General features: G+C 42.9%; 1 protein-coding gene across 1 annotated transcript in view; it reads right to left on the bottom strand.

Annotated features, from left to right (window-relative positions):
* slc9a8 (solute carrier family 9 member 8) overlaps nt 1-21418 on the bottom strand; it is an 84177-nt gene extending 62759 nt beyond the window's left edge. The window contains exons 1-2 of the mRNA XM_084333116.1: nt 21119-21418; nt 20399-20586 (exon numbers count right to left, since the gene is read on the bottom strand). Coding sequence (XP_084189242.1) covers nt 20399-20586; nt 21119-21333 — 403 coding nt within the window. The 5' untranslated portion in view covers nt 21334-21418. The remainder of the gene's footprint in view (nt 1-20398; nt 20587-21118) is intronic.
* Between the last annotated feature and the right edge of the window lie 2046 nt (nt 21419-23464).

The raw sequence follows: 23464 nt of genomic DNA, 5'->3' as shown, positions 1-23464 counted from the left end.
GACATCGAGAGGTTTTGTTTCAGATTTTTATCATCAATTACTAACATCCTCATATGAAACCCTCCATCTAGACTCAGTCTGGAGGAGGGATATACCAGACCTGGAGATAGATTTTGACTGGCAAGAAGTTCAAGTTCAAGTTCTTTAATAGTTGTCATACAGAAGTACAGAATACTTTCATACAAAATGCTTCTTACTGTTACGCTCCAGAGACTGTGCTAGACAAGATAGTATCAAATAACATAATAACATAATATAGCATGAATTTAGAAGAAGAAAATGAGGTCACAGTGTTCGGTATAGACATATGTACAATGTTCTGAGTTACCATATAATATACAATACACAATACTATGCAGTGTACTAATGTACAGTACTATCTAGTGCAAAGCAGAAATGGGATGAGGTACAATTTTAGGTACAATTTACAGTAAGGTGTACGAGTTGTAGTGCAATCCTTCATCCATAAATATAAAGTGTGGGGAGTGGGTGCTACAGTGTGTTTGTTTAAAGTGGGTGTGTGCTATAAGTGTGTGGAGTGGGTGCTACAGTGTGTTTGTTTAAAGTGAGTGTGTGTGTGTGGATGTGTGTGCTATGTGCGTTTGGTGGTTGTTGTTGTGTAGTGTTCATTCATTGTTCGTTTAGCAGCCTGATGGCCTGGGGATAGAAGCTTCTTCAGAGTCTTTCTGTGCTCGCCTTGAGACTCCTGTATCGCTTGCCTGACGGCAGCAGTTCAAAGAGGCAGTTGTTCGGGTGACTGGAGTCTTTAATGATTCTCTTAGCCTTGCCCTTGCAACGCTTGTAGTAAATGTTCTGGAGGGTGGGGAGCCCCCCTCCAATTGTGCGTTCGGCTGAACGTGTCACTCTTTGTAGTCTGCTTTGGTCTTGTGCAGTGCTATTCCCAAACCAGGAGGTGATGTTGCCGGTCAAGATGCTCTCTATTGTACATGAGTAGAAGTTCTTAAGGATCTTCTGGCTGACTTGGAACTTCCTTAGGCGCCTGAGGAAGTAGAGGCGTTGTCGTGCCTTCTTCACAACACTGTTAATGTGTGTGGTCCATGTCAAGTCCTCGGATATGTAGGCTCCGAGGTACTTAAAGCTGTTGACTCTCTCAACCGGTGCCCCGTCGATGCTGAGGGGGCTGTAGTCCTTGACCCCCGACCTCCTGAAGTCCACAATCATCTCCTTTGTTTTGCTGACGTTCAGGGAGAGGCTGTTTTCCTGGCACCATCCCGCCAGGACCTTGACCTCTTCCAGGTAGGCCCTCTCGTCGTTGGCAGAGATCAGGCCCACCACCACTGTGTCGTCAGCAAATTTGACGATTGTATTGCTACTCCGCTGAGCCACACAGTCGTGTGTGTACAGGGAGTAGAGGAGGGGACTCAGAACACAGCCCTGGGGGGCCCCTATGTTGAGGGTGATGGATGAGGAGGTGCAGTTGCCTGCTCTCACCACCTGGGGTCTGCCAGTCAGGAAGTCCAAGACCCACTGGCAGAGGTCATAGCCCAAGCCCAGGTCCCTGAGCTTGGCTATGAGTATGGGCAAATGTTCGACTTGCATCAAGGAACCCGGACCATCAACAAATCAATCTTAACTATATTCACAGGACATACTTAACTCCTATAAGACTGAACAAAATGGGTCTTAAACAAGACCCCAAATGCTCCTTATGTACAAATGGGGACGAGGGGACATTTATGCACATGTACTGGGACTGCCCACCAGTTAAGATATTCTGGAAAGAAGTGACCCAACAATTATCAAATCTCTTAACTCTGAATATACCTGTACACCCCTCTGTATTACTGCTGAATGATGTCTTTCAGTGTGCAGTACATCCACAGCTAAAGAGATTGGTTTTATCTGGTATCACAGTGGCTAAAAAGCTGATAGCATCACAATGGTTTCAACCGGAAAAAATGTGCATCACAATGGTTTCAACCGGAAAAAATTTGCCGGAAGGTCTGGATTCTTACATATCTCGATGTGATTTATCAAGAAATATCTACAGCAAGAATTTTGGGTCTCAATGAATCCAAAATGACAATGTGGTTAGAAGTGGTGGAGAGAATAAAAGCTAGCATATAAAGGTAGTGTCTAGTAGGAACAAGTTATAATGGATGGATTATCCAATGGGGGGTCCGGGAGGGGGGGGTACGAGCTAGAGCATATGTGTGTAGGGTACTAGATAACAGGTATTAGGGGTATATCCTGTATAAGACATTTAACTAAATGGTGATTTCATTGGATATGCACTGTTAACACTATGATCGCCGTGGACGAGTTTACACGTCATTCCTAGCCATGCTCATTCTGCCGAAGACGCCGTAACTCGTCTTTGATGTCAATATTTCAAAAATCTGTCATCGAAATCATATTTCCTTTCCGGGGCCCTGATATGTACTGGTGAGCTCCACTCAACTGTCTAACGGTTCGAGAGCGCCATCTGGTGGCCGATCGACAGATCGGCCAAGAGGGAGGGGCGCGCCAAACAGGAAGTGCCCATCCATATGTGCTCCGGGCACTCGCGATCGGTAGCCGGACTCCATCTCAACACACTGGATGATCAATCGCTCGCCCTAACTCAATAAACAACGTTATTTGGACGTATATAGTATTATACAACCTGGAAATGGTTAATCAGGATCAACATCCCATAATCGAAAAACGGTCTACTCCACGCTGATCGTCCAACGGCGCGAGGAACATACGGTAAGATTCAGCGTTATTTTCTAACTTATTTCATATAAACTGCTATGATGAACATATGACCCACTCTGGATGAATCATCTAACGCTGCCCACGGAATTATAAACGATCCCCCGCCCATCCGGTCATCATCAGATCATACGTAGATCATTCTAGAAGTACGTCCAGTTGAAATTTTTCATCTCGCGCCGATCGCTACCAAACTGTATTTCATCATCAATATAATGCATTTAGGGCTATAAATCACGTTCTGAAGAAAGCTGCAGAAAACGATAAAAACATACTTATACTTTAGAGACCATATTTTAGTATGAATATGTGAATGAAAAAGTTTAACGTTGCTACACCCTGAACAATACATATAGGACATTGAATGGGCCATAATAATGGCAATGTAGCAATAGAATTTAAAAGGTTATAGCCCTGCAAAGAAGGGGAACTTCTCCAAAGACAAATAGAGCTGGCGAGGGATGGTAAATTATGAATTTAACCCATGGCGATTAAAGTGTTAATTAATGCTTGTATATCTTATTGTGTGTTGTCATGTTTGTTTATATGTTTGTTTAAAAAATAATAAAAAAATTAAATACAAAAAGAAATATGCAAGTAAGAAAAGGGAATTGGGATTGGGCCCAAGTCTATTTAGTCTACACTCGACTTGAGGAAATACTAATATCCGCAGCAACTTTGTTCAAGCCAGCCTTGTTGACAATATGGGTGGCCCGGTGCCACATCTCTCACTGCCGGTACTGATTGCGAGTCCGGAACTTGCATCAGAAAATACGGAGTACTGATCCATTGCTTTTGCTAAACAGTGTAGACTTGGAAGGTACAGTCTTGGAGTCACTGTAAATAGACGTGGGCCCATTTATTACAATGTATGTCGGAAATAGTATTTTCTGCACCCGACCTTTTCTGACCTAGTCGAGTGGTCATAAAGTACCAACACAAAACAACAACGTGTTTCACGTGAACCTTAAAGTGAATGAGCCTAATTGGTAAGCCATTGGTAATATCACTTCGTCAATCTAAAACCTTACAGGGTTAAGCATGTGACTGACAGTAACCTGTGGTGAAATAAAAGTGCATAGCGGCTGCTTTGAATCCCTGGAGACTTGTGCTTAATGTTCTACCACATCATGCTTTTATTCACCCGGAAAGCACTGATGCTTTATTACGGTTTATTACTCTCAAAGAGCACCTACGGGTGGCTGCAATTAGAAACTGGCGCCGGTAAATGTCCAAACCTCCCCGCCACCCACCCACCCACCCTACCCCCTCCAATGTAGTTTCTTCCCCTTCGAATGTATATATTTTTCTTGTAAGATCTCCTTCTCTTAAACAGTACTGTACAGTACTGTATATTGTGTATATGTCTTGTATGTCACAAATGTCATGATGAAATAGTAGTGTACTGTATATCTGTATGTCATAAGTCTTGATGAATTGAAAATGGGGGACCCTGATGTAAACAAGTCTTTTTCTGGTCTGCATCCTCTTAACAATTGTTTGTATTGAGCCGTACTGTACCCACTCTGCAATCTGTTAATAAAGTTTTCAATCAATCAATCAATCATGGTCACAGGATGGAGACGTGGCTCGACAAGCTTTTGCCCATAAAGAGTCAGCTCCACTTTAGAGCTTCTGCAGGTCGACTCCACCCCTGTCTCCCTGGCTGGTCCAAGGAACCAATATCTGAAATATCTCAATATCTGATATGAAGAAAATAAAGGAAATAAAATAAAAACACGAACCTTCGTACCGTCTTTTAATATTATGCACTGTGCTACTAAGGAATCTACAGTGCCTATACTACTACCTACTATGCTAATATGTCTATACTACTATGCACTCAAGACTGTAGCACTCAAGTTCGACATTGTTTGACGAACAACTTAGCTGAAAGGCCGTGGTATATGGTTATTATATCACAGCTAAGGACTACGCACCTTAGCTGTGATATAATAACCATATACCATGGCCTGTCATGAGCTATTGCTTAATTATACACCTAAATATAACCCATACAAGTCTGCATGATAGCATGTACAATAATTCACATCATTAATATCAAATTAACACTTCCAAGGATTACATAAATAAATGTTTCACTTTGTTTCACTCATGGAGACATTTATCCTGCAATGAATCAATATCTAGCCTATGCTTCCCTATTTCCAGAATCCATGTCCCCTCTGTTGCAGAGTTTTAAAATCTTGTCAATCAAGTTGTACGTATTTTAATTGATTGTTATGCTTACTTTTGTCTCGCCTAGTCGTCTTATTGTTATGATTGTATATGCTGTGTGATTTTATATGCCTTTTTATGCTTATTTCTGTATGTACACGAGTCCGACATGAATCTCAGTTGCCTTTCGAGTTTAAATAAAGGTTTGAAATGAATGATTTACTTAATGTTATATCATTCTATGAATACAAACGTCAAACAAATGACCAGATACAAAGAAAGGAATGGTTTTAATAATGTTCGTCTATCTTTAACCCTTTTACCGCCGCACTACCAAACGGTTAACCCTTTCACTGCGACAATACACAGAAGGTTAACCCTTTCACTGCCACACGACAGCCGGTTAACCCTTTCACTGCCACACGACAGAAGGTTAACCCTTTATATACCGGTAACTGCAGTGTTTGTAGGAGAATGAGAGCTGTTCCATCAATTGACAAATCCAGGCACGTTGGAGGTGGAGGTGCTGGACCTGCAGAGTTTCCTCTCTGTCTTTTGAAGAAGTCTTTCATTGTCGTGCAGATTAACACACATGCGAGAGGGGCAACACACAGGAACACACACAAACACATGCACTGAGTCCCCGATGAAATGCCTCCCTGCTCTTGACCCATCCTATCACCCCCCCCCCCCCCCCCCCAAGGGCAGCTGGGAGCAAACTTGGGCTGCGGCGTGGGCTGCGCCCCAGGGACCAATCCAAGTGTCCGTCTTCGTCAGGGACGCGACAACGTTAGCGACCTGTTCTGCATGTTTTTCCATTATTTATCTCTTTTTCTGGAGGGAAAACCCTTGCGAGCACGGGGAGAACATGCAAACTCCACACAGAAGGGCCCGAGAGATACCCCACCTGCGTACCTGGCAACCCGGCAACCTGGTCCCCAAGCGGGAATCGAACCCAGGACCTTCTAGCTGTGAGGCGACAGTGTTAACCACTACACCACCGTGCCGCCACGGTGACATCTCCATAGTATAATAAACCACTAATTAACACATTAGTCGCAATTAGGCCAGGCCATCTCTTCTGCGTTCAGCACCTTTATCTCTGGCAGCGCCGTCCATAAAAGAGGGGACGTTTAAAAATAGAACCGCTGCTTTCTATTGCGACAGTCAAAGCCTATCAAGTGCAACTATAAAAGGTTTGTTTTGCAATTGTGGGTTCGAGCAAGAGAGAGGAAGATACTTCTTGGTTTACCAACTTTCTTTTAATCCCTAAAGCCTTAATGCTACAGTGACGTGATATAGACCTCTATGAAACAGTACATTTGAATGTTACATTTCTGGACTTTTAAGTCATTATATTCTAAGTCAAAACTAACTTTGCAGTCGGAGGGTACATAATTCAGGCTAGAGAAACATACATAATTTAGCCTATTATTGGTCTCTTTCTGTTAAGGCTGAGACCACTTATCGATTTATCGACAATTATCGATAACTGCGAGAAATCGATAAGTGGCATCACTTATCGATTTTTTTGCGTAAAAGAATTTTATTAAAAAAATAAAAATAATTTTGTATTTGTTTTTTAAATACTTTATAGTATACTAAAATACTAGGTCTTGTGGCATGTTTTAGTTAAAACATCCCCATTTCATGTAAATTCAGTTGAATTGCAACTCTGCACTGTGCATTCAATATGCAGTGCACTCCTCCATCACATCCAGAGACCACAGACTATAAAATGAGAAGGATCACTGTGGTAGTTTTGAATGGGGAAATCTGTAACATTAAAGATGGCGGCAACCACAAAGAATTGCTGCAAAATAAACATAAATTTGTTGTTTAAATAATAACAATAATTATTAAAAATTATATAAAATAAATTAATAAAAGGAAATACTAATAAAATTATCGATATTTATCGATGATTTTGTCCCGATTTATCGATTCTTCCAAATGGCATATCGTCTCAGCCTTACTTTCTGTGAATGTGTGTAAAATATAAAGATAAATGAATATCCCAAAACACCTCTCATGAGTGAAGTATTTTCCGGCAGCTCCTGAGTCTCCAGTCTGTGCTGCTGCTCTAGGAAAATTAATGGACTATTAATAGATCATAGCTCCTAGCTTCGTCCGTGGTTCATGCAGACTGTGTTCCTGTGAACAAAGCCTTCTAATATACATTTCTCTCTCCGATAAGGCAGTGGATTTAGAATTTTAGGTGGCAGTTAAAAAAAGAAAAGGAGGAAGAATCGCTAGCCAAAACTAGCTTAGCATTGCAGATCAGATCAACAGACGTCACCAGCGTAAGTGCATTCTCTGCAACATCCGGTCATTTAGTGTTAGCAATTTATTTTATTTTTTAAATCTTTCCCCCCCCTTTTTCCGCATTTTTCTCCCATCCCAATGGTAGTCGTTATGCCAATTCCCTTCCTGGTCGTTGCGCACTTACCCCCTACCGTCGGTCTGGGATGGTGAAGACTACCACACGCTTCCTCCGACACATGTGGAGTCAGGTAAGCTTGTCTCTAACCTACCTCCCAAGACAGAGCAGTTTGGTGATGACTTTGTTTCCAACTACTATAGCCAACGAGGGGTTAAGGCAAACTCGTTCTCCTTAAGCAAGGTGTCAGTAGTCAAAGTGGCTGCGATGCTGGGTGAGCTCAAAATCAAGAAGGCCACAGGTGTAGATGGCATCAGTGCCAGGTTTCTGAGGGATGCAGCCGGAGTTATAGCTCCACCAGTAACCCATATTATTAACCTCTCCCTGGAACTAGGCAAGGTACCCACCGACTTCAAGAATGCCAAAGTCATCCCTATATATAAAAAAGGGAGCAAATCTGACCCCAGCAATTATAGACCAGTCTCAATTTTAAGTGTGTTATCCAAAGTCCTAGAGAAGATAGTCCATGAACAAGTCCAGGAATATGCAAGCAGCCATGACCTCCTGTACGACCTCCAATCCGGCTTTAGGAAGTCTTACTCTACTGAAACATGTCTTCTTTATCTTACAGACAGTATCAGGAGGGAGATAGATTCAGGTAAGCTGTGTGGGCTAGTTCTTCTAGACCTACAGAAGGCTTTCGACACAGTGAACCATGACATACTGCTCTCCAAGCTTAAGGCCTTGGGTATGTCTGAGACAGTGGTCAGATGGTTCTCTTCCTACCTTGCTGATAGGGTGCAGCGGGTCGAGGTCAGTGGCACTATGTCAGAGGCCAAGCCCATTGTATGTGGGGTCCCACAAGGAAGTGTGCTAGGACCTCTCCTTTTTTTACTGTACATAAATGACATGTCAGCAGCATGCTCATGTAACTTGTTTTTATTTGCAGACGACTCAGCCCTGCTAGTCTCACACAAGGATCAGAACACACTAGAACAGATGCTAGGTGAAGAACTTGCAGGGGTCAGCAGGTGGCTTTCGGACAACAGGCTTTCTCTTCACCTAGGTAAAACAGAGGCAGTACTATTAGCCTCCAAGCCCAAGCTCAGGAAAGCACGGGAGTTTAATATCCAGCTAGGAGCTGTAACCCTAAAACAGCAAAAAAAAAGCGAAGTATCTAGGCTGTATGATAGACGGGAGCCTAGATGGGGAGGCTATGGCCTCCCAAGTACTGGGCAAAGTCAACGCCCGCACCAGGTACCTAGCTAGGAAAGCCAACCTCCTTGGCAGAGATAGCCTCAGGCTATTAGCAAATAGCCTAGTACTCTGCCACTTTGACTATGGTAGCGTATCGTGGTTCGAGGGCCTGTCAGTGAACATAAAAAAGAAGCTTCAGGTTTCCCAAAATAAGCTAGTAAGGGTGGTGATGGGTCTTGGCCCTCGCACCCACATAGGGAGGAGTCACTTCCAGGAGCTAAACTGGCTTCCTATAGAGGCCAGAGTTACCCAGCTCAGACTGAACATAGTGCACAATATTATAAACCAAAGGTCCCCTAGATACCTCCAAAACTACTTCACCCCGGTCAACGAATCCCACAACCACAGAACTAGAGCAAGCATAGCAAACCTGAAGCCTGCTTCTTTCCGATCGAAACTGGGCCAATGCTCCCTTACTTTCTCTGGAGCCCAGGATTGGAACAAGCTGCCTCTCCCCATCAAGCAGAGCTTGAGCCTCCACAGCTTCAAGAGAAGCGTCAGGAAGTGGCTCATGGACAGAATAGAAGAATAGCCCCCTATAGTTTGAATGGGTTTCCAATCAGTTTTTAGTTATTGTGGGGTATACAATTTTAGCAATAGGTTAGTCTTTTAATGTTTTAAATGTTTGAGCTTTGTGTTATTGTCAGTTTTTAGTTATTGTGGGGTATACAATTTTAGCGATAGGTTAGTCTTATAATGTTTTAAATGTATGAGTGTTGTGTTATTGTCGTGTTTTTTTTTGTTGTGGCCTAACAGCCCTGGGACCATGACGGAAATAAGGGTTTTACTCTCTCATGTTATCCTTTGGATCCTTGTTGTGTGTTTTTAATCCATCAATAAAATCAAATCAAATCAAACCAACCGCTTCTTTTCACCTGACAGCGAGGACTCTCACTGGGGGAGTGTAACACGTGGGAGGATCACACTACCTCCCCCAGTTCCCTTCCTTGCTGAGCAGGCGCCCCGACCGACCTGTAGGAGTCGCTGTTTACAACGACCAGGATACATACCCCACCGGCTTCTCACCCACTGGACGACCGACCAAGCCGGAGGTACCGCTGACAGCTGGATTCGATCCCACTGTCTCTGCGGTGGTAGGCAGGCACTTAGTCCGCTGCGCTACCCAGCAATTTGGTTTTTAACAATTGGACCATAAAATCCTTTGGTGAAACGCAATTTTCCCATTAACCCTGCATGAGGTATCAAGGACAACATTACTGGTAAACTGAAAAGGAAAAGACCACATTTCTGCCATAGGCGGGGGGGAAAGCACCGGGGCTTATGATGTCATAATGACATGAGCGCGTGAGAGGTCTATTGTAGCCCTCTTCCTTGGAGAATCAAAAAGACAAACTCGAGTTACTTATTCAAACCAAACTCATAAAATGCTCCCCATAAAAGTCACCTGGATATTGTCTGCCATGGAAGTATTTCTCCTGCGAGCTCTCCTTTACAGCACAGCCTCCCAAAGGTAGACTGGTGTGGCTGAATGAGTTTAATGTTATTTTCTCATTTAAAGACTGGAGTGGCCTTTCTTTTTGTAGTTGTCGCACTGTTGTCGCATTTATCTTGTTGAAATCCTCCCACAGGTTCTTTTTACTACCACATATTTAATTGAGACCCTTTATTTGTTTATTATTTCAATTTAGCTGGAAATACATTGCTACATCATTCAGTAACATTTGCAGAGCCTTATAACAAAAACATTATTACGGTCACCATTGTGACCAGTGGGATTAATCAACACATTTTATTATTTATTTTTCTATTTCATTGAACATTGCACATGTTGAAAGCCATTTTTTTTACTCCAAATGTGAGTATTACCAAGTCAACTTGTGTTCTTAAAGCAATGACAATAAACATAGTTTTATTAGGTTGAAATAATGTGGTTGTGTACTTATTTTTCTGTTAACTTATTATGGATTGAAAACCTTAATGCACAGTAACTGAACTCAATATTTTTAAGTTCTGGTAACTTATTATTATTTATTTTTTTACAGTGTAGTCTTGCGATCAATCAAAACTTATTTACACGATATACCTCACATTCACCCTCCATTCACATCCTGGGCCCTGTTCCCCGTACCTGGCTAACTGAGTTAGCTGGATAATGTTCAGCATAGCTTGATTTAAGCCAGACATTTCCGTTCCCCGACGTCGGATTTTCTAAGTCACTATGGCAACAGATCGAAAAGTTTGAACCTGCCATAGTGGGCAGGTTTAGTTGAGTTAGCTGGATATAAGCTGGCCACTCCCTCGGAACAAAATGGCAGCTCCCTTCCTCAGAGATTGATTGATTGATTGATTGATTGGAAACTGTATTAACAGATTGCAGAGGGGGGGCAGGTGGCGCACGGAGATTACGTTCGTCACCAACACCGGGAGACACTAGGATTCGCCTGTTCGAATCCAGCTCCCGGCGTTGCTATCAGCTTGGCTGTCCTCTCACGCTGATACAATTGGCTGTATCAGGGGGTGGGAAGCTGAAGGGTGGGTCCTGGGCGTTGTGGACAGCGACCCCTACAGTTCGGTCGGGGCGCCTGCTCAGCGAGGGTTGGATCTGAGGAGAGATAGTGTGGCCTCCCACACGCTACACTCTCCCCGGTGAGAACCTGCGCGGCCAGGTTGGCCTGCCCCAGGCTGCACATGCGTCGGAGGAAAGCATGTGACAGTCTCCGGTCTCCCGGACCAACAGTAGGGGAAAGTACGCAACAACCAGGAAGGGTGGGATGGGAGAAAAATCGGGAAAAAGGAGGGGAAGAAAGATAATAAAAAATAAAAAATAAAAAACAGATTGCAGAATGGGGTACAATACAGTACGGCTCAATACACACAATTGTTAAGGGGATGCAGACCCAGAGAAAGACTTTCGTCTTGTTTACATCAGGGTCCCCCATTTTCAATTCATAATGACATTTATGACATACATGACATACAGATATACAGTACTGTTACATTTGTGACATACAAGATATGCAAATATACAGTACTGTTAAACAGAGATCCTAACAGAAAATATATATACGAGGCGGCGGAAACTGTACATTGGGAGGAGGTGGGTGGGTGGGTGGGAGGGGGTGTTTGGACATTTACGGGGGCCAGTTTCGAATTGCAGCCTCCCGTAGGTGCTATTTGATCCCATTATACCATTCTGAATAATGTTTTCGCGAGATGATTTCCAGAATGTATTGATTTCATAGAATGTGTGAAATAGGCCTATAATTAAAAACAATTAAAATACATTAAACTGGTCAAATAAATGCTGATAATAAATCATATTCAGCCTATGGATTTCCTACATACTGCATGACACCTGTTTGAGCTGCGGGATGAGGCGCGCTTGTTTCTGATGGAGAATGTGTCCCAGCTCGCTGCCCACCTCCGATGCCGACTAGATATCAATTGAGGGGGAATACGCGGCACAGCTATACCTACCTATTCGAAAAAAAATTTATCTGCACTGACTTATATAAAAAATAAGTACAGATCACGTCTGAATGAATGTGGAGGATGATCTCAGAGTCGCTGTCTCCAAAATTAAACCCAGACTATGCGCATCCATCTCATTAGGTGAGTTGAACATTATAGCCTTCTAAATGAAACACGCTATATGTATTCATTTTATGGTTGTTTGATTATTGTGTTATTTTGTGTAGTTATTGTGCATGTTAAAAGCCTCCAATGCATATGTGTGCGTGTGAACGTTTGCATGGTTCAACCACCTCTATATAATAGTGGGGGTCGCGGCTCTCTGACACCGTTATTTCGGGGGTCGCGGCCTGAAAACTTTAGGAACGATGTATTTATTATATTACATGATACCTAAGCGCATACAGTAGAGATATCCTCATAAGTATCTATTCATTCGTATCAATTAGATATACTCTATCTTTGGGCTTGTTTTTGTATACTTATTCTGAAAGAGTTGAAATAATTATTTTCGCTAGCAAGATCTCATTTGATTATTCATCCATTAAGCCTATTAAATAAATATAATCTGATTGATTGGGGTAATAAAGGACTTAAAATGTGCCTATAGATTATGCATTTAACTTGTCTGCGAGGCTATAATTGAGCCATACTGTATTGTACCCATTCTGCAATCTTGTTAATAAAGTTTTAAATCAATCAATCAATCAATGCCGTTAGAAAATCAGGATTTCTGCGATCGACACCTGCTGTCTTTTCAACTGAAGCGGCCGCGCGCACTGATCCTGAGTATCAAGTCTGGTTTGAAATTCTAATGAACGAGACTGAATCCACATTCGAGGAACAGGGAAAGCGCGGATTCAAACATCTGGTTAATTGAATCTGGATAATGGGACTTTTGATCGACTTAGTTAAACCAGGTACGGGGAATAGGGCCCTGGTGTTCTCCTGGGGTTCTCCATTAGGCCTGTAGGTGGAGCTATGACAGCACACCGATGGTGTGTGATGTGTCCAAAAATGAATGGGCAAATGTGAGTGAAATGGTCGCACTGTATGCAGCTGTTTGTCTGCATTGCATTCCCCCCCCCCCCCCCCAACTCAGATTTAGGGTTGATACAACCATCATAATAATATTGTTAATAATAACAATAATGATGTAATAATGTAAAAATTATCATTAAAAATACCTGATTATGAGAAAAAAACGATGCATGGAATATTGTTGAGGCACACTAGTTACAACTATATTTCAAACAGGCACTCCATGTCAAAATGGTTGCTGACCCCTGATATAAAGTATAGAATGAGCGAACACACCGAGCATTCATTATGATTGGGAAAAGTAATATATATACACCCGTAGGCTCGCTAGAAAATATGATATTTGTTTGTTTGACATTGATTGACTAAGGCGCCTTGGCACTCCAGTTGAGAACCACTGTTCTAAAGTGTATCATTCAGTATTCAGCACATGTCGGGAGACTCTCTCTCTCTGAAAACACAACTGAACAGATCAACATTAATTGGAGTTATGACACCCTAGACTTGTGGCACCCAATCAGATCAGCAAATAACATCACGAGGGGCTATCATCATCATGGGTATCATTCAGTATTCAGCACATGTCGGGAGACTCTCTCTCTCTGAAAACACAACTGAACAGATCAACATTAATTGGAGTTATGACACCCTAGACTTGTGGCACCCAATCAGATCAGCAAATAACATCACGAGGGGCTATCATCATCATGGACAACCACAGTGCTTAAAGGGATATTTCATTTCAGGAAAATAACAGGCTTCAAGCAGGAAGGCATGGCTGTTGAGGGCCCCCTGGAGAGAACCCCCGACCATCACTAACAGCCCGGTGCGGAGGCAGGCCTCCAGGATCAACATGAACAAGGTCAGAGGACCAGACAACACCAACCGCAGGATGCTCAAGACCAGAGGACCAGACAACACCAACCCCAGGGTGCTCAAGACCAGAGGACCAGACAACACCAACCCCAGGGTGCTCAAGACCAGAGGACCAGACAACACCAACCGCAGGATGCTCAAGACCAGAGGACCAGACAACACAAGACCAGAGGACCAGACAACACCAACCCCAGGGTGCTCAAGACCAGAGGACGAGACAACACCAACCCCAGGGTGCTCAAGGTCAGAGGACCAGACAACACCAACCCCAGGGTGCTCAAGACCAGAGGACGAGACAACACCAACCCCAGGGTGCTCAAGGTCAGAGGACCAGACAACACCAACCCCAGGGTGCTCAAGACCAGAGGACCAGACAACACCAACCCCAGGGTGCTCAAGACCAGAGGACCAGACAACACCAACCCCAGGGTGCTCAAGGTCAGAGGACCAGACAACACCAACCCCAGGGTGCTCAAGGTCAGAGGACCAGACAACACCAACCCCAGGGTGCTCAAGACCAGAGGACGAGACAACACCAACCCCAGGGTGCTCAAGGTCAGAGGACCAGACAACACCAACCCCAGGGTGCTCAAGACCAGAGGACGAGACAACACCAACCCCAGGGTGCTCAAGGTCAGAGGACCAGACAACACCAACCCCAGGGTGCTCAAGACCAGAGGACGAGACAACACCAACCCCAGGGTGCTCAAGGTCAGAGGACCAGACAACACCAACCCCAGGGTGCTCAAGACCAGAGGACCAGACAACACCAACCCCAGGGTGCTCAAGACCAGAGGACGAGACAACACCAACCCCAGGGTGCTCAAGACCAGAGGACCAGACAACACCAACCCCAGGGTGCTCAAGGTCAGAGGACCAGACAACACCAACCCCAGGGTGCTCAAGACCAGAGGACCAGACAACACCAACCCCAGGGTGCTCAAGACCAGAGGACCAGACAACACCAACCCCAGGGTGCTCAAGGTCAGAGGACCAGACAACACCAACCCCAGGGTGCTCAAGACCAGAGGACCAGACAACACCAACCCCAGGGTGCTCAAGGCCAGAGGACGAGACAACACCAACCCCAGGGTGCTCAAGACCAGAGGACCAGACAACACCAACCCCAGGGTGCACCGGGCAGCTGGCAGAACCATTCCAGTACCTCTTCAACCTCCCCCCGAGGCTGAAGAGGGTGCCCCAACTCTGGCAGACCTCATGCATTGTCCTGGTGCCCAAGAAGGGATGCCCAAGCGCCCTCAACGACTATAAACGGCTCTGACATCAACGACCTCCAGCACAACATCAGCAAGACCAAGGAGCTGGTGGTGAACTACCGGTGAAGCAAGAAGAGGCCCCCAATTACCATCACTACCTTTTCCAAATAGTTGCTGCCCCCCCCCCCCCAACCCCCTTACTCATATTGTTTGTAGTGCTGTCAATCGATTAAATATTTAATCGTGATTAATCGCATGATTGTCCATAGTTAACTCGCGAATTAATCGCATTTTTTTTTATCTACCTTAAACAGATCTTTTTCAAGTTCCAAGTTTTAATACTCTTATCAACATGAGTCAACAAATGCTTGCTTTATGCAGCCATTTAACACAAAAGGTTCATGCATTGCAAATTTGCATCAAATTCAAAACAGAGTGATGCACAAAATAACTTAAAAGAAAATAATAATTTAAAACAATGAATAAAGTGTGCATGAAATAATAGGGGAAAGAAAACGTTAGGAACTTGTTACATTCACCCACACAAGGGCTGAGTAATCAGTCACACACCCCCCCTCTCTCTCACACACACCCTCTCCCAGCTCTCTTTCTCTCTTGCCCCTTCCTCATCTCTCTCACACCCCTCTCTCTCTATATATCACTCACACACACACACACACACACACACACACACACACACACACACACACACACACACACACACACACACACACACACACACACACACACACACACACACACACACACACACACACACACACACACACACACACACACACACACACACACACACACACACACACACACACACACACACACACACACACACACACACACACACACACACACACACACACACACACACACACACACACACACACACAATCAATGAGAGCATCAATAATACACCTGAGTGAAGTCTAGTTAAAAAAAAAAAAAAAAAAAGTAAAAAAAAGTTTTTTTTTCTTTTCTTAAAAGTTAATCATGCGTTAAAAAAAATAGTGGCGTTAATAGAATCGGGCGATAATGCGTTAATACTGCGTTAACTTTGACAGCCTTAATTGTTTGACATGAAGGCAGAGTTAATATGACACTAAACTATAGCCATGTTGATATGCAAGGGCTCCTCTATGATCATAGATACAGGGGTGTCAAACTCATTTTCACAGAGGGCCACATCAGCATTATGGTTGCCCTCAAATGGCCAAAGACAGTATAAATGTAAATGTAATGTAAAATAAATGTAACTACTCCTTTACATATTTTTAAATAACTGTTTCTGTATTTATTACTTCTATTATATTACTTCAAGTTACAAATATTACATATTGTGATAGGAAAATCTTTTTTATTTTTTTTTATTTGCTCTTTAACCCTGCTCAGAAAATGTCTACAATGCACTGCTGTGGAAATAGTTTTTCTGTTCTATATTTCTTCGTAAAGATGCAAGGAGACACAGGTGTTACCTTCAGTCCCCCACACATCCTGCTATACGTCAAACACGTATATCATACTGTGTACCTGCTGCATTGTAACGATAAAATTGCCCGTTGCCAGGGCAACACAGGAAGCTTGTTTCCTGTTAGAAATGGTAGGTTTGCATTTTTATTTTTTTTAGACATAGCCATGTCTGAATTCCACTATTAAAATGAGAAATGTCTGATTTTGGGCAGCCCCCCACCCCCGGCATCCTCTCTCTTTGCATTTAAACCGTCTCTTTTCAGCTGCACCTTGTAAACTGAAGTGAGACTCAGATAATGCACAGATAATACATTTATCTTATCAGCTTCTATCCTTGATTCAAGTAATCACTTTCACAGTTCCAACTGGGTCATTGTTAGCTTTAAAGCAGCATAGACTTATTATAAGACAATCATACACACTTTAAGCTCTCGCGTGACATGCCTGCGGGCCTTGAGTTTGACACATGTCATAGAATAACCCTTACGAAAAGGTATCATGGTAGTTTGACGGTCATTTCAGTTTTACTGTGGTACCGGCTAGTGATGCACCGATGTGAAAGTTGTGGCCGATACCGATAACCGATATTAATATTGCTGTTCTGGCCGATACCGATATTTACCGATGTCGATATCTCTGTATATAATCCCTTTTTTATGATAATCAAATAAAGAGCTATTTTCCAAAAAAAAAAAATTACTTTTGTAACTTATTTTCAGAAATTACTGATTTTTTTTGATCCACTTTTTCTCCTTCTTTTTCTGTTTTTCTCCCATCCCAATTTAGTCGTGCCAATTTCCCCCTCCCCCGTCTTGATCATTGCTCGCATGTGCCCCTCATTGGTCGGTCGAAGAATCTATCGCATGTCCCCTCCGATACATGCGGAGTCAGCCAGCCACTTCTTTTTTCACCTGCCAGCGCGGACTCTCATTGGCGAGGTGTAACGTGTGGGAGGCTCACACTACCCACGACATCTCCTGTCCTTGCTGTGCAGGCGCCCTGACCGACCTGTAGAAGTCGCTGTTTACAGCGACCAGATCGCCTCTCCTCCCGCTGACTCTGCCAATTGAGTCAGTATGACGGCCGGCCCAAGCCGGAGGCAACGATGACAGCCGGATTCGATACCGGTGTCTCACACGTTGGTGACGGGCGCTTAGACCGCTGCACCACCCAGCCGCCTCAGAAATGACTGATATTTCGAAACTATTTAAGACCAAAACATCTAAAAAGAAAATTTAAAAAAAGAATTAAAAAATTATATATATATATATATATATATATATATATATATATATTTTTTTTTATATCGGCCCTATCTTGATATCGGAACAATACCGATGTGTAAAAAAATTACCATATCGGCCGATATATCGTGCACCACTAGTACCGGCCATTGTATGAATAATTTACTGCAGAGGTAAAAGTTATGTATAGCCATGGTACCACGTTTGTACTTAAATAATATCATAGTCTAGCCCTGCCCGGGACTAGCACAGACTGCTGCATGAGTTCTAGTTCCCCATCCCTCTGTCGAGTATTTGGCAGCCGCGGCGACCGCTGCAGTAATACAACGTCAAAGTAGCTCAAACGTCTTATAACAAAATTGTCTCATAAAACATGTACAGGTGCGTCTGAAGCCTAAGGTGGTCGTTTTCAGAACTGTCGGCATTCCTTCCATCCTCATCCTGTCCTTGTAGGCCAACACTTTTGTGGGGACATCTGCATTAGTCCATAAAAGAAAATCCTCTTTTTAGATTGCTGAAAGCTACCAGAACATTCTGGCTGGCTTGTGATCACGCAACGCTGACTAGTTGGATAAATGCGGATTCATTGGAACAATTGAGGGGACAATAAGATAACATATAAACACTAGGGATGCACCGAATGGGAAATTCTTGGCCGAAACTGATACCGAAAATAAAAAACAGTTGGCCGAAAACCGAAAGCCGAAAGGCCGAAAATGATTCATAGAATAGATTTTTTTTACCAATGTTGTGGAACATTATAATTATGGAAAAATATATGATTATGGCAAAACTTAACTTAAATAATAAATAATCACTATTATGGGTCCATAAAACATTTATTCAGCACTTCTGAATGCATACAGTACATTAATTCCATCTTTTCTCTGGCTGCGCAGCGGACATCTGTGCTCTACTGAGCGCACCTTTCTAGTCCCCAGCTGAATGTGCTCCCTTGACTCGGCACAGTAGACGCGCGACAGACAGAGTCAATGTGAGAAACACAACCCCCCCCCCCTCTCGCTCTGAATAATATGCATATTAGATCACTCAGTGATTAACCGCGACGGGCATATAGTAAATAAGGATATAAAAGCATGTTAAAGACGCATTTATTGGACACGTTGCGCGCAGAGTTTACATAGAAACAGCGCAACATCATCACAACAACACGCGTTAGGTTACAGGTTGTTTCTGTTTCGGTGACATATTTTCGGTGAAAAAACTCTTTCGGCCAAAAGCCGAAAGGCCATTTTTGGCCATTTTCGGCCGAACGTTTTCGGCCACCGAAATTTCGGTGCATCCCTAATAAACACTATATAAATAGTATGATGCTGTTGCTACGCATTCTTCAGTCCTAACACTGTATATGCTATTATTTGATAATAATAATAATAATAATAATAATAATAATAATAATAATAATAATAATAATAATAATAATAATAATAATAATAATAATAATAATAATAATAATAAAATAATAGTGTCTGAGAAATGGTTAGAATGTATTGATGTTGGCAATCTGCTAATGATATAGTATGACAGTAAAAGAGAGAACAGTGGTTCTCAAAGTGGAGTCAAGGGACCCCCAGGAGTCGTTGTAAGGGTTCCAGGGGGTCCCCAGCCATATGACGAGTAGTTTAATTTCACTATAATTTCATTGACTAGAGGTTAAGCCCAAGGAGAAGAGTGACCAATATCATACGATTCACGTCCTGATGTGCATCAATTTGGGGGTCCTTGATAAGAAAAGGTTTGAGAGCTACTGCTCTAGAGAGGATCCATGCAGGTCACATCCATATGGAGTAAATGGTGAATGGCTGCATTTATATAGCGCTCCAAAGCTCTTTACGATTTGTTCCTCACATTTTACCCATTCACTCACACATTCACTCACACACTGACAGAGGAGGCAACCATGAAAGGTGCCAACCTGCTCATCGGGAGCAGGGGTTAAGTGTCTTCGACATGCTGCCTGGGAGGAGCGGGAATTTAACCGGTAGTCATCAGGCTCCACAACCGTGGGCATGGACTGCTGCCAATTGCTGGAGAACTAACGGCTGGTGAACTTGAAAACTGACTATCTTGACTCTTAATAATAAACACTGTTTGGACTATCTGACGTCACGCTTAATAATAAACACTGTTAGGACAATCTGACTCTTAATAATAAACACTGCACAGAGTCTGGTGCAGTGTGTTACTACGGTTTGGACCATGTATACCATCATGATGATGGTATAAAACATGGTCCAAATCGTATTCATCATCTCTATTACTACTGTGTCTAATTGAAACCTGCCACTCACTGAATGAATGAATGAATGAATGAATGAATGAATGAAAACTTTATTTAACAGATTGCAGAATGGGTACAATACAGTACGGCTCAATACACACAATTGTTAAGGGGATGCAGACCAGAGAAAGACGTTTGTCTTGTTTACATCAGGGTCCCCCACTAATACTAAGGTTATCACTATTATCATTATTACTTGCACTTTGTTCTATGTTCTATTATTATTACAACGTAGTACCCGCCAAGAGAGAAATAAAGAAAGACTACCAACCAATGACCAGCAGGCTGAAGAATATAGTCATCCCACTGGACTGCTCCTCCTCTTGGGCCTCGACCCCGGTCTGCACAGGCAGGATGGGCTTAGGGCTTGGAGGTACAGGTACTGGGGTCGTCGCCTTGGTAACAGTGGTTGTAAAGTGGAGGGTGCCATTGGTGGAATTATCAGTGCCATTTGGCTTGCTGAAGGGAGAGATTGTTTTCGTCAACAGACAGCAAACTACACTACCAGAATGATTGCAGACCTGTGCTGTAAGTCTTAAAATAATAGCTCTACATTCCGACAGCCATCACTGATAGTGTTGTTTGGTATCAGTAGCGTGGGTCTCCCAGTCCCTCCAATCTGCAGTAAACTGAAGATACATTTTCTAGTATCCCATTCCCAATGTATCCAATATGTACTGGCCAAAGAAACACCCTATATCAGTGATGGACTGATGCCTGTCGGAATGCAGAGTTAATTTTAACCAAATAAAATACCACTTACAGCACCGTTAAAGTATGATAGCTAGCCTCGTTTACGATTTTACAGTCACCAGTCATCATTAACTAACTGAAAAATAAGTTTTGAATTATCAAAAGATTGGGTAACGTGAACAGGGTCATGTTAAAATGCCACATAGCGTTGCGTAAAAGCCATGAGCACTTGCCAGCTGGTAGGGGATATGATGAGGACATACCCTACAACTGATCAAATATAAACATACCGTCATACCTAATCGGCTGCCCATCCTTCTGCTGGTCGTTTGTATCTATAGTTTCGTGCTTTAGTGTTTCATGATTATCGATACTCTTAGGATCCAGATCATTTCCAGCGTCATCTCTCCCATGCAGTTTCAAAGAGTTGTCTCTCTCTACTTGCTCCAATGCGCACGAATTTAGAGATAGGAGTAAGATCAGCACGTAAAGTCCACAGCTGATGCCTGTCATCCTTACACGATGTGTTCAAACACAAATGCAAAGATTGTTTGCAGAAAAGACTAGTAGCTCCATGTCGACGATTCCTAGTAGTCTATGTTTCTCCAGCACATCATACTTCCTGTTCCTGGTTACGGTGTGATGGGAGTTGTAGTTTTTACATTCCACCAAACACATGATCAAAAAGCGAATACAAACCGTGATGCGTGTTTGTACAATAATTCAAATGTATATTAACTTAACTTGACATAGTCCAACATTTTTCATTTAGGGTCAGTGCAAGATGTAAACTCACGAGGCGATTCAATTATCACGCACTACATTCCCCATGAGCTGTGACAGCCAAGCTTAGAAACGTTGCTTGATTTGATATTTGGTAGTTTCTTTTTCAGAGTGGGCGTTGCTTAGGATGATACACACCACTCAGAAATATCAACCCAGCAGGTATAACCTTGTCAAGCATTCTACTATTCAATTCATAGCATTCTGTGTTTTCCTATACAATATGGCACAATGACACAGCTCATTGGACACGATTTCAACGATAATGACCTGCTATTTGATTACAATCACCAGTTTCTTTTTGCAACCAAGATCAAGTTTCAAGTTTGTTTTGTCACGTCCCTATATCCCTTTACAGTGTAGAGGGGTACATTTGTTTATTGGATCTCTGCCCTAGCACCAGCAACTAGCACCAGAACTCGATTCTTGTACCGGATCTCCTCTCTGGTAAACAAGAATACCCTGAAGACTCTGGCTGGAGCACTCATTCAAGGGTACTACGACTATGCTTGCACCTCATGGTACCAAAGCACCTCAAAGGCGCTAAAAACAAAATTACAAACATCTCAAAACAAACTGGTCAGACTACTGCTTGACCTTACTCCTAGAACCCACCTCACCCCTGCCCACTTTGACAACCTAGGATGGCTTAGAGTAGACGACAGAGTACAGCAACTTGCAATGGGCCTGGTCTACAAGATACACTACACGACCAAGGTACCCATGTACATGTCAAAATACTTCCCAAAGGTCAGTGAATACCACGATCACAACACCAGAGGGAGCGCCACAAATCATGTTAAACCCAGATTCGGCTCAAATAAGGGACTAAACACTTGTCCTAATAAACTAACCACTTGTCCTAATAAACTAACCTACACTGTAGCACTCAACACTTTGATGAACATTGTTGCTCAGCTGATAGAGTTGTGCCCTTCCTGATGGCTTGTCGTACAGAACTTGTAAGTCGCTTTGGATAAAAGCGTCAGCTAAATGACTAAATGTAAATGTAAATGTAAACACGTTTCGCAATTATGCCACATCAATGTGGAACGCCCTACCCAAAGCTGTAAAGGAATGTGGATCACCCACTTTCAAAACCACTCTCAAGGGACACCTACGGGAGACTGCAATTCAAAACTGGCCCCTGTAAATGTCCTAACCCAACCCCCTCCAATGTACAGTCACTTACCTAGTATGGTTTTGTCAACAGTCCAATGTACAATTTTGCTTGTTTGTACAGTGTCCCCCCCCCCTCAATGTACAGTTTTGCTTGTTTATACAGTGTTTCTCCCCCCCCCCCAACCACCTCCAATGTAAATTACCCAGTATGGTTGACAATATCCCAATGTACCCAACCCCCCCCACACAACCCCACCCAACCTCCTCCAATGTACAGTTTCTACGTCAAATGTATATACTCCCTTTTCTTAACTCCTTCTGAATCACAAACAGTACTGTATTTGCAAATCTGGTATGTCATAAATGTATAGATGTAGCAGTACTGAATATCTGTATGTCATGTATGTCATATACTGTATGTCCTGATTAATTGAAAATGGGGGACCCTGATGTAAACAAGACGAAAGTCTTTCTCTGGTCTGCATCCCCTTAACAATTGTGTGTATTGAGCTGTACTGTATTGTACCCATTCTGCAATCTGTTAATAAAGTTTTCAATCAATCAATCAATCAACAACACAAGTAGTACAAAAATGAAGTCTTTATAGAATGTGTTAGCAAATTATAAAAATAATTTGCAGTGTCTCTGTCATATCTAATGTAGCAGGCTACTTTCGAGGTGAAAACAATAATAATAAAAAAAAAACACTAAAATAGTCCAAAAGAAAAAGCTGCTAGCT

This window comes from Notolepis coatsorum (genome assembly GCF_963971535.1).
Source record: "Notolepis coatsorum genome assembly, chromosome: 17".
NCBI classification, from domain to species: Eukaryota; Metazoa; Chordata; class Actinopteri; order Aulopiformes; family Paralepididae; genus Notolepis; species Notolepis coatsorum.
Note: the sequence above shows the minus strand (reverse complement) of the source record. Positions and strands in the feature narration are given on the sequence as shown.